Here is a 12,673-nt window from a genome sequence, read left to right on the forward strand (position 1 = left end):
GCAGCTACTAACATTACTCAAAGTGTCATGCATATCCCAGCTTATGGTGTTCAGTTCTATGTGACAGAAGACTGGGAGGGGAGCTGACACTCGGCTTCTGCCACCAGAGAGATTCACTGTGCTGGATTCTTGCGTTGATATCTTCCAGCTGTTAAAAAAACAAAGAAACATGTTTTTGCCTCTTTGACCTGATAAAGTCTGGACGATGACGGAGCCGAATCCAGTCTGAGGTCAGCTCGGCACCTTCTGACCTCTGGACTCAGACTCTTCACGATGCCCCACGACGGGACAGTCGCACCGAATGTCCTTTTGAGCTCCTTAACCTCCCTGAGTGTCGGACATGTGGACACACATCTCTGCCTCTTTAGACTCACTGGCTGATGTGGTGGCGCCCAGCGAGAGCCACTTGTCTTTAAAGGCCATACCTGATCTGAGTGCTGTCTGCCGAGCACTTCGCTGTGAAGTTCACCAGTGGGGGGAATGGAGGGCGGACATGTCAGCCGAGTCGGTGTGTGATCGGAATACTTAGGAGCTCTTTTGGGAACATCGCAACTCACATGTCCGTCAGTGGCGGTCACCAGTGAGAATGGAAGAGCCAGCTGAGAAGAGACGGTCCTTTTTGCTGTGAATTGAGGATTTCTTTGAAAAACATTTCTGATTAAATAATGCACGTCAGTCAGAAGTACAGAAGTACAGTTTTTTACTCTCGGTTATTTGCACTTGAACGCTAACGATTAAAAGCTAGAGGTCTGGAAGGCCTGCTCGTGGCCGCAAAAAGAACCAGGCTATGCTTTACATCTACTGAGGGGTAGGTCCATAAGTAACTTGTCAGATGTATTCATAATTAAATTCAGAGGACTACTAATTTCAAAATGGAAAAAAATCTGGGGGTGTGGCTAGAGGCTTGAGACGACATTAGCTGCTAATGGCACACACAGCCAGTCGAGTACGCTTTTAAAGATATTCTACAACCTCGTGCACTTGATGAATGGAACAAAATAAGAATTTAGTTTTGCGAAAAAACCGACTTGTTCATTTCTACAGTACAGTGAAACAATTGGATGATGAGATTCATTGTCGTCAGATAATCTGAGCTAATCTTCCCTCTGAATCTAGAAGAACACCGCGATCAACTCCAAAAACATACCGTTGGTCCTGTTGAGACGCATACGGCAGTTTAGTTTCCTCAAGCATTTAAGAGTTTTAGAGAAACACATCATTTCTCCTCCAGACGTGTTTAAGACATTCACAAAAAGGACTCTGCTTTGGATAGTACTTTGTGTCTGATATGGAAGATCGAATACACATTCGGCTTCGCCCTCAATCAATAAATATGCAAATATTTTTAATTTCAAAAGTTAACGGCTGGACGAGATGTATGTGCACTGGAGGCTTCGGGGCTCCACATCACACGTGTGTAAGTTGAATAAAGGACCACAATCCGCTTCCAAACTAGCTGTGATGTCACCAGGTCATGCTCGTACAAACACATCGTAACATCAGGTTCAAGAAACCTTCCTCTTGCAGAAGATGAACAAACAACCTTCTTGTTTCAGACTCCACACATCATTCTGCACAGTGTAGGCCAAACATCCAAGTGAAGTAAAAATAAGTGAAATACATTTTGGAGTGGAGAGGGACTTTAATATTCAGGTCTAATAGCAGTAACAATTCAATAATTCAAGAAATAAGGAACTCTTATATTAAAATGGCATGTTCAACAGTCTTAGGGCCTCACTGAGCCTTTATTGTTTATACAGTGTATAATAGCCATACCTTTACAAATAATGCATGGATAAGTGTGTAGCCAAGCCCAGACCTGTCCAAAGTATGAATGAGCACGGACTTCTATGCATAACTTAGTGAAGCAAAGATACAGGAGGAGATATAACAGCTTCATGAGTTAAGAGTGCTGCAGGGAGGTAGTGCGTCACTTGACTGTGATACAGGGTGAGAACCCGTTTTCATTGAGCCCGTGTAAAGCCAGCTTCCAGCAGAGCGGCTCCCTTTCTGTCAGTTAGTTATGACCCAATACTGCACGTAATGAGCTGCTGCCACCGTGCATGGTCGCCACCACTCACCATATTGTGTGCACTGTTCTTCAGATAATGGAAATATGCAAATGTGACCATGTACCGTTGTGATTATCTGTCTTTGAAGCTGTTATTTATTCAGCTGTTTTTTGTGTTTTTCATATATTTTCGGCGTAATAATGTGCTACCTTTTCAAGGGTCAGTGGTCTTCCTACAGTTCATCCCAGTTTATACTTTCAGTCTCACAGCCTTAATGGATAATGACCTGGATTTGTTGAGTTGCGTCCATTTTAAGTAAAGCCCCTTAGATTGAGGGGTTTGACAATGACATTAGTCACCAGCTTTCATATTTCACTCAACACAAATAACAATCAACCGAACTGAACTCAAAATACCTAAACAAAGCCAGTTTGAGGCCTGCTGTTTACTCACAGCAGCCCTCATGCTCATGGCGGTGACCGATTCTCTGTCAATCAGCCAAACACTGTGTTTGTGATATTCTTAATACTTGCTCCTCACTAGAATAAATGCCAATACATAACCTAATTGTAGGAATGCACCTAATTTATTGTAACAAATACTGTACGTTACAGTTTTAAATGAACTTTCGTGATGTAAAATTGTTGCTCTCTTGTATTACAGTTGTTTTGACTGACAGCTGCAACATTGTGATGCACTTTTGACTGTAGACACGGGGGCGACCGTGGCGCACTGGGTTAAGAGGTCGTCTGGGAACCGGAAGGTCAATCTCAGGTTCGATCCCAGACTGGGACGTGTCACGTGTCGAAGTGTACCTGAGCAATACACTGAACCCCCGGCTCCCCGGGCGCCGATCAATGGCAGCCCACTGCTCCCTCTATACAGGGATGGGTCAAATGCAGTAGTGTATATGACAATAAAAATGGTTTCTTCTTCTCATAAACTTAAGTAATCTGTTAATGTTATGATAATGTACGGAATTAAGATGGATAACACGGATGGTTTAAAAGTGCTTTTTCAGTAAAATCGGAAAGGTCCCATGATTGTTAACCTTCATTTTATCTTCATAGGACGCTGTAAGCATCTCTGTGACACTTAGCTCATGGGACAGTGTGTGTGTGTGTGTGTGTGACAGTGTGTGGGTGGTCATGTCACTGTGTTTGTCCTCATATAACAGATGTTTTGTTGAATCGGCTCCATGAAAGCTTCAAATAGCTCAGCGGGAGATGCTTCTGGTTTACTGGAACAACACCAGTAGTCAGACAATTCACCTTCACTTTCTTTTATCTGCACCGACTGCAAAGGCAAATTGACCAATGCCTCCCCGTAGCTGATAATATCACCTCTGATTTTACCATAATGTCAGATTGAAGGACTAAAAGCTCAGTAGAAACCAAACTTTACCAACAAGCAGTACAACTAAATGAGTGTAAATCGACCACATGTTTCTGAAAGGAAAAGGATTCTTGTTAATTCCCAGCCAAAGCTCTTGATTCTTTTCCAAAAGAAAACGTACAAGAACCACAAATTACTTTCCTCACCTTAACTATTTCAAACAAAGCTTTCTGGCTTCTTTCCTTCACTGATGTCCCTCTCTCCTGGCGGATATAGAAAGTGCCTTTGTGGCCCATCATGACTGCTGACCATGTATCCTTAACCCCTTTAGTAAACTATCAGTGGAACCATCCAAATTCCTGCGGGTGTATCGTGGCCGCTCAGCCAAGTAACTGTGAGCTCAGCTTCTTCCTTTCATATACCTCATCTATTGATTCACCCCATGGCACAGGGAGCTCTGCATTCAGTCACGCCCATTGTGCTCCATGAACTGCGTCTTTAGCGGTCCATTACACTACATTTGCTGGAGTATGCGCCTCATGTCTTATTGTTGTGACCGTGCTCCCGACTTGCGTTCACTTCAGCCTTAAATTTGCAAGTTTGGATTCCTCAGTGAGGCAGGAAAGAGATAAGTGATGTGACCTTCCGTGACACACTGCTCAGGCAGCATGGGACTCAGCCATTTCCCAATTAATCGTGAGTTAATTATGCTGTGTAAGCTCTCTGTCTTTGTTATGGGCGCCGCAGCTTTGACTTCGTCTTTTGTGGGTATGTCTACCTCTGAACTCTTGTTTCATCTCGTCTTCATTTCTCAATCTGCTTTGTATGTCGAAATGTTCTTATTCCTAAACCTTTGCGATGCATCTATTGTATTAACTTGTGTAAAAAGTCGTTAATTATGTATCTGACAGCATGGATTTATAAATATGTACATGCACTGCAAATGCATGCAGTGCAAGAGCGTGGGGGCTGATGATTTCAGTGTTCTTCCTCCTATCCACCTACTCTAGCAACTGTCCATATTTCACCATCTGGAGACTGTTTGAATAACACTCAAATGGATACAGATCAGACCTGTCTCATTCTGAAACCCTCTTTACCTGCTGTAAACATTTTCTGTCATCATTTTTAAAATGATTTCTTACAAAGGTATTTTATTGTTCAGATTGTTAATAGTTGGAATAAAAAGCTGTTCAATAACTAACATGTTGCTAACCGTCGCCGAAAGCCAGAATACACACGCAGCTCTTCTTTGCAGCAATTTGGATTGTCAGCCAGGCATTTGCCTGCTGTTGTGCTCTTAAAAGAAGACAGTTGTGTGATGGAGCTCTTCTCCCTCTGCGCCTCCAGGTTTTGCAATCCTCCAGGCCATCATGGAGTCGGCCGTAGCCAATAACTGGCAGGTGACAGCTCGCTCGGTGGGAAACATTGTGGACCCCACGGAGTACAGACGCATCATCGAGGAGATGGACCGGCGGCAAGAGAAACGTTTTCTCATTGACTGTGAGGTGGGCAGGATCAACTCCATACTGGAGCAGGTACTGAGCCAACACACACACACTTCTACTTCAGCCCGGCATAATTTGAGAAAAATAACTAGAAACTAAATTTCTGTCCTTGAACACCTTTATGTTCCAGTAGAGTAAACACTGTCTTTTCCTCACTTTTTGGCCTTGAACATCATCTCCATCTACACACTCAGTGACATAAGGCACTCTCCTGCCTTTGTTTGTTCCCCACTATTCATTTATCTTTTCTTATTACCCTAAACACCTAGAGTGCATGGTGATTGCCTCAGATCTCAAGATTCTCATTTTAGAAGACGGTGTTAAAGCAGGCGAGACGGGAACACTCAATTAAGGTCTGTTATGTGTTGTTTTTTGTTTGCACGCTGGTTGAGGTCACCTGGGTTTAATTTCACGTGGAGAAATTAAACAGCTTCCTCATCCTTGTTTCCTAGGTGATCATCATCTGCAGTTTTCCCACATGAGTCTTGATTCAGATTCAATGTTTGCTAATGCGTGCTGCTCACTGTGGCTGCACCGGGGAGAATACTTTATTGTCAAAAATGTATTAAATGAGGGTTAACTGGGAATTCGCTTACTTGCTCAGAAGATCATTAGTGTTTATTTTGAGGATTAGAAAGATTCATTTGCGCATTGAACAGATGCCTGGATGTCAGTGGTCTACTTCAAGCAAATGGATGGAATTTTACACTTGGAAGTGTGAATGCACATTTATGTTTTATGTATGTGAATACATCCATGCTCCATGTCAGCCTGACACCTATTTATGATATAGATCACCTTTTATTTCAACTCATGGCTTTCTTTAGTTAGTAAGAGATTGCATGCAAATATAAGTGAAACTAAAAAAAATGTTTTTTTTGTGATAGCGCAGAACATTTTCATCAATGAAGAGAACTTTTATTTTCTCTGCCCTTCACGTTGATACAGAGGGTTTCTTCAAATGTTCTCAAATTGCCTCCATATGAGATTCAAGTTATCGAATCAGATAATGGCGGTCACTTGGTGTCGCGTCCGGCCGATCCGGTCGTAATCTCTTCACGGTGGCGGATGAGTGCGAGCGGTGGCCTCGTAGGCAGCATCTGTCAGACGAGTGTCTCCCCAGATGCCCGATGGCAGCAAGACGTGCCCGTGTCTCTCCAGAACGATTCCTTATACAAGCTGTGACAGCAACACATGCTTTAATGTAATATCACCTCCCAGTGTAAGTAGGACACTCTGTCCCATAACAGCAACAACAATGAGCCTACTATAAATAGCCTACTCTCCTAGCTTGAGGGGAGATCTCTCACAAAGGCAGGAGTGAGCGAACACAACCGACATCACTCAGGAAGCAACCATCCTGGACGGGATTTCATTTTTTGAACCAGCGTTTAGGATTTGACCTCATAAACACGATAATCATCTAAATTCAATTATTTTTTTATACCTGCACATAGGCTATTATCTTTCCCCAGTGCATTATAAAGGAATTTACCCGCAGATATATCGATCATTCATTTTGTTCTAATTACTTTTGTCACGGTAGTTCCACTTGAACAGGCCTTTATTTGTTGATAAATGTGCCGTGGGGTTGTTTTTTCTCCCCTCTCACCGCCTTTGAAAGTTTCAGTCTGATCATCTCTTCACCAACGTAAAGACGGAGCGATAAACACCTTTAAGGCTTCTCATCAATAATAGAAGCACAGTTGTTTTATACTCACTGCCAGAGGACCTCCAGCCTCCTCCTTCACAGTTGACAGACAATGCACAAGAGTCAGAGAGAGAGAGAGAGAGAGAGAGCTTGTGGGAATTGAGCCATGTAGTCTGAGTCTCCCTGTGGAGGGAAATGGGAGAACTGCTGAACACCCAGAGGTGCGCTGGATAGTAAAACAAGATGCTGCATTAGGGGTGAGATTACATCTGTGTGGATGTTATTTGATCCTCTATGTGATTTGTAGTTTTGTATGCTGCTATGCGTTGGCGTTTGAAAGGCCAGGACATACGAAGTAGTTTCTCTGAGGAGGTGAATTTTTATTTGTGTTTAGGTCCCAAATCAACAGTTTTTTAAACTGTTTAAACTAAGAGCTTACAGCCATGCTAGCAGCTGTGTGAAGGTTATACTTACTTCACATACTTAGGTTAGTAATATTTTCAAATTGACTATGCTCACCATCTTAGTTTAGCCTGTTAGGTAGCATTTGCTAATTAGCAGTAAACACAAAGTACAGCTGAGGCCGATGGGTAATGTCAATAGCTTTGCAGGTATTTGTTTGTTATGTTCGTGTAGCACCAACAGTTGAAGATTTTAATTGCTCAACAATTTGACATATGACCAAAGTCCTTAGAAGTTGTCATTCGGGGGTCTTATAATCCAAACTAAATTTCACGGCACAATTTTAATTTAAAATCACTAATGTGGTGGTGCTAGAGGAAATACGGGACCACCAAAGTGCTTAGGATTTACTCCACGAGAACCATGAATGACTCTGCAAGATGTCATGGCAATCCATCCGATTGTTGAGATATTGTATATTACTGTTACATAACTGTTAACCATGACTAGCTCACAATCTACAAAACCAGCATGAAAATTAAGAAAACCTGAAACGATTGCACGAGAGTGTGTGGATTAGTAGTCAGGTCCTGGTTGGAGCTGGCCGGTCCTACGCTATGATTGGCCAGTCTGTGTTCGAGGGGCAGGACTTAGCGAAGGGTCAATTCCCCACAAATACACCGCAACAGCAAGGCAACTATCTGGGCTGAGAGCTCCATTTCCTTTTTCTTTACTTCCATTAGAAACAAGAAAACATGGCTTCTGAAAAAAGAGAAACAGGTTTTTGTCGAGTCTTCTTTGTAGTGCTGGCATCCAAAGGAGACCCGAGAGAAGTCTGAGTTTAAAGCAACCACAAATGAAAAACAACATCAAACAGGCGTAAGCAGGAGAGTTGGCCAACTGCAACAAGGATAGCGAGGACGTTACAACTTCACACACATTTCTTATTTTGTTGAAATTGGCAAGCAATTAGAAGACTGTGTTCAGAAGTGTGTGTCGCTGATCGCTGCTGGAAGCAGAGGAACCAGCAGACTGCACACAGTTCCAGGAAGACTGGAACTGTGTTGAAAATAATGATTGTAGCACTTGAATTGTACTGAATCCATTCGATAAAGAATGTTTTTTACATGTTATAACAATTTAAATATTAATACCAGAATCTAAAAAAGACGAGAAAGGCGCAAGGACATTCAACAATTTCTTTCTTGAGTATAATTAGCAGACAGAGAGAGAAAGACAAAACTACTTTCCATTCAAAGATTCAGTTTTGAGGGAAGGACTGGTGAACAGTACAGCTTTTAGAGCAATGTCTGACTTATACAGCCATGTCCTTCTTCTGCTATATTTTCTTTCTTTAATGCAATTCTTGGACAGTCGAATCCTTCCTCACATCATTTCCTTTTTCAAACAGCGTAACAATAATTAGTTGTCTGGTGAACGGGGACAGTCATCAACCTTAGGATGCCAGTTCCAGTTCTGAAGAAGGTAGAAGACAAATCACTGCAACAAAGAGTCGCCTCCATCAGTGGGAAGAGAGTCAAATCCTCTTGAAGGCGCTTGGGCAGACATCCAGCCCTGCACCGGACTGTGGCTCCAGTCTGCTTAATTCGTGTCGATTCCTGTAGGAATATGATCGGCCGATCGTCCCGCAGCTCGGCCCGGCTCAGGCCTGCTTCAAATGGCACAGACCCGCTCGTCCAAACAGGCGGGCAGGAGGAGCCCTGAGGATGGACGAATGAAGATAATTGAGACCTCAGACCATCATAAAAGCCAACACTATTTTGGCAGATATTCATGTCATTCAGCCTTCTTGGAACGGACTGATCGCAGATCCACTTCAGCACTGCTGCAAGATCAGAACATTCAGTGTAGAAGGAAAGATGACCGGGAATGGCATTTAGACTCTCCTTTCCGTTCAATGGGTTTTAAAAATGTAGGAGCCAGTCGGTACAATCAGTGCTGCAGGTTACTTCCCGCGTTCAGACCTCGGGTCTTCTTTTCCCCCGAGCTGTTTGAAGAAGCTGTTTTGTGAGAAATGGATTTTGACAGAAAGGACGACATTAGTCCCGTGACAATAAAAGTGAGGCTCTCTCAGTGACCTCTTAGGTTCTTGGTGGTTTCACAGACTCAGATTATCCCAGGGGACCATGAAACTGGAGCATCAGGATCCTAAAAATATTTGTTATGCCCAGATGCTTTTCTTTCCAGAACAGCACTGCCAACAGAGGGATGGAGCAAATCCCAGATAGAATAAAATAATCCTTTACCAGAACATGTGTACTGCTCGTGTAGTGGCAGAAAGATTGCTCTAGTTATGGAGCTGGTTTATGTTTTTGAAGGTAATCATATTTGTCTGATTTTGATCTTCATAGGGGTTTACTTGACACAACAAAATACATGCATTACCTACTATTGTACCTATTATTCTTTGCTCAACCAATCAGTTATGAACTATTCATGCTGATATTGTTTTACTGTTGAATTTTGCCACAATATACAGTTTTCTGAATATAATCCATTGTCAATATAATAAATCGTCCATGGTATATTTGTAGAAAGTATTTTATCAGTCATCATAAAAGTTATAAGCCAAGTGGTAAACTTATCAACGTGATGTGCATAAAAGTACATCAAATCAACAGTGAATGACGGAGGCGATGTGACCATTTGGATGCTAAAACACATTTGCCTTACATCGCAGCTTTACATTATGATTCATTCAATATATCATGTTTGAATCATGGCTGCAGAAGCTTGTAGCATTTAGCACTAATGTGTTTATGACCTTCCTTGGCATCCAATATGACTTTTACCTCTCCTGTTAGACAGCTAAATGAAATAGAAACTCTCATTGTTGTTTGTTTTCGTGTTCCTTGTAGCTGCAGTAAGCGATACATGTTTGCAGTTGATGCTTTTCTAACAGCTAAACTTGCTTTCAGCCAGAAACAGCAGTTGATGTGTGATTTTTGGATGCTCATATAGATGTGTGAAGTCTTGTGCTTTCTGCCTGAGTGTGCTGGTGACAAACGGGAGTTGTAGCCAGTCACTCCAGGCACCGCAGCTTCATTAGGTGCTCGCTGTGTTGCTACACTCGGGTCAACGCAGCTCCTTCTCACACGGATAGCAAACAAAAAGCTTTTCAAGATAATTTGGGAGACAATAAGCAGAAAAGGCTTCTAGGATTTCTTTTTTTAGCTTATGAGGAAAACGCAGGATGTGGGGAGCTTTCGGAGTCGGTGGGGAGAGGTGCAAAATGTCGAACACAATGAAATAATTTCGCATTTCTGAGGAAGGTAATTGGATTCATTGTTGAAATTTGTCAGAGTGTATAAGCCGGTCGGAGGGCCAACCTTGGAGCAAGGACGTTCCCTCTTACTGTCTCGACAATTACGAGACAATAAGAGAGGAGTGATCAGAGGAGGTTAAGGTGCACAGGTGTGAATGAAAGCACAGGTGTGGGAGTGCATGCGCTGAATAAGAAACTGGGCAGTTATTACATCACTGTACACCAGGCCTAAATGAAACATTTGGAAATAGCACTCGAGATATACCACAGGGATGCATGTTCTTGTTGCAGTGCTGTTGAAAAATTTCTCATCTGTATTCAAGTGCTCTATAAATTCTCTCCAACATGATATCACTATCACTCTGGACATTCAACATTTAGCTGATTTCAGTGCCTGAGCACACTTAAATCAAAACTGTGGGGGAGTGTAGAAAGTGAAAAGACAGGGGGGGGGGGGGGGGGAGCAACTATCCACCCCCACAGTGTCTTTTTTGAAGCTTCGTAATCTACGATGCAGAATCTGAATCGAGGGCGATATGGAGGGAGAAAGAGAGTGCGTGTGAAAGAGTGAGAGTGAGAGAGAGAGAGAGAGAGAGAGAGAGGCTTGGCTGGTGAAGAAGTTTAAAGAAATCAACGAATGCTGCTCTCTCTGTGTCTGCTCGCTTAGACAGGTGCTGTACAGCGTTTTGGGTTTAATTAAGTCTAGTGTGCGACTGAGACGGGTGGAGCATAAAGCGGCAGACTGTAGAGCACAGGCGACTGCAGAGAGAGAGAGAGAGAGAGAGGGAGAGCGAGGGAGAGAGAGAGAGAGAGAAGGGGAGAGAGAGAGAGAGAGGGGGGGGGGAGAGAGAGAGAGAGAGAAAGAGAGCGAGAGAGAAGGAGAGAGAGAGAGAGAAAGAGAGAGAGAGAGAGAAGGAGAGAGAGAGAGAGAGAGGGAGAGAGAGAGCAAGAGGGAGAGGGAGAGAGAGAGAGAGAGAGAGAGAGAGAGAGAGAGAGAGAGAGAGAGAGAGAGAGAGACAAGGAGGTTTGTCAGAGCCTTGACCTTATTTTACATGTTGAAGTTAACGGAAAGGAACAAGTGCTGTCATCACAGTTTGTCTCATGCACACACACACACACCCGCACACACACACACACGCGTACAAATGTGGGTTCATTCCTTTCTTCCTACCAACCAACGACTCTCTGTTATGAAATCAAAGGTCTTTGTCATTTCTGAATCTCAGCCCTCTGAATGTTCTCGGTATTATGAGACGTGGATGTGACTCACTGTGTGTCTCCTCCTGCGACTTGTAGGTGGTGACCTCCGGAAAAAACAGCAGAGGATACCATTATATCCTCGCCAACCTGGTGAGGACTCGCAACATGAAACAATCCACGAAAGCTCAGAACAACGCATCTCTCTGTGATGCAATGCAGTGCAAAGAAAAGCAACGCTCTCTGTAGAATAGTCAGACTTTTCAATATATAGTGCTGATAGACGACCAATTGACTGCAGTAATTAAGCAGAACTAAGTAATGAGCCACTGATGTGATGGCTTTGCTCCAAATGACTTGTGTTCTTTGCTCTCAGGGTTTCTCCAACATGAGCCTGGACAGGGTCTTTTCCGGTGGAGCCAACATCACAGGCTTCCAGATCATCAACCCAGACAGCCCCATCGTCCAGCAGTTCCTCCAGCGCTGGGAGCGCCTGGATGAAAGAGAATTTCCAGAAGCCAAAAACACTCCACTGAAGGTCAGTGAGGCAGAGCTGCCGCTGCTGCAGTAACGTTTTATTAAACATCTTCAAAGACACTCTTTCTCTCCCCCCTCCTCCTCCACGTTTTTTAGGTAGTAACTCTGCTGCAACCAGAGAAAAGATGTCATTATGAGTCATTTCAGTGAGACGTTGCTTCATTAACTTGTCACCTGCTTGCCCTTGAATCGCTGCATCTTTCAAGCTCGAGCAATGTTTTTACGTCGATCGCAGTGTGAGGCTTTGATTTATTTATTTTTTTACATCAGTGGCACTGCTCTCAGTGTACATGCAGCACATACTCCTGCGGAGACGATAACCTTGCTTTGATAGCAGTCTGCATGACGTGCGTCACTGGGGTTTCTTGTGACCTTTGTCTCAGTACACGTCGGCGCTGACCCACGATGCCATCCTCGTGATTGTGGAGGCCTTCCGGTACCTACGGCGCCAGCGAGTGGACGTGTCTCGCAGGGGGAGTGCGGGAGACTGCCTCGCCAACCCTGCGGTGCCCTGGAGCCAAGGCATCGACATAGAGAGAGCCCTCAAAATGGTAAGATCGAGGGCTGTCACCGTCTCTTCAAACAGCTACAGTTTACAGTTGAATCGTTGCAGTGAAACCAATCTTTCCCTTCCCTTAAAAACATGTCACTTCCACTAGTTTTGCACATTTGTTCCACATTGATCTGATCACTTTGCCCGCCACTTTGCGTCTACAACAAACCTGGGAAACCAAAAGACGCTGGA

At 43.6% G+C, this 12,673-nt stretch overlaps 1 protein-coding gene across 1 annotated transcript in view; it reads left to right on the top strand.

Annotated features, from left to right (window-relative positions):
• Positions 1–12,673, top strand: part of gria3a (glutamate receptor, ionotropic, AMPA 3a) — a gene marked incomplete at its 5' end in the record, with an annotated part of 59,625 nt that overhangs the window by 25,197 nt on the left and 21,755 nt on the right. Inside the window, 4 exons of the mRNA XM_079283362.1 lie at positions 4,698–4,885; positions 11,491–11,544; positions 11,768–11,929; positions 12,312–12,479. Of these exons, the coding sequence (XP_079139488.1) occupies positions 4,698–4,885; positions 11,491–11,544; positions 11,768–11,929; positions 12,312–12,479 (572 nt within the window). The remainder of the gene's footprint in view (positions 1–4,697; positions 4,886–11,490; positions 11,545–11,767; positions 11,930–12,311; positions 12,480–12,673) is intronic.

This window comes from Melanostigma gelatinosum, assembly GCF_949748355.1.
Source record: "Melanostigma gelatinosum genome assembly, chromosome: 14".
Lineage (NCBI taxonomy): Eukaryota > Metazoa > Chordata > Actinopteri > Perciformes > Zoarcidae > Melanostigma > Melanostigma gelatinosum.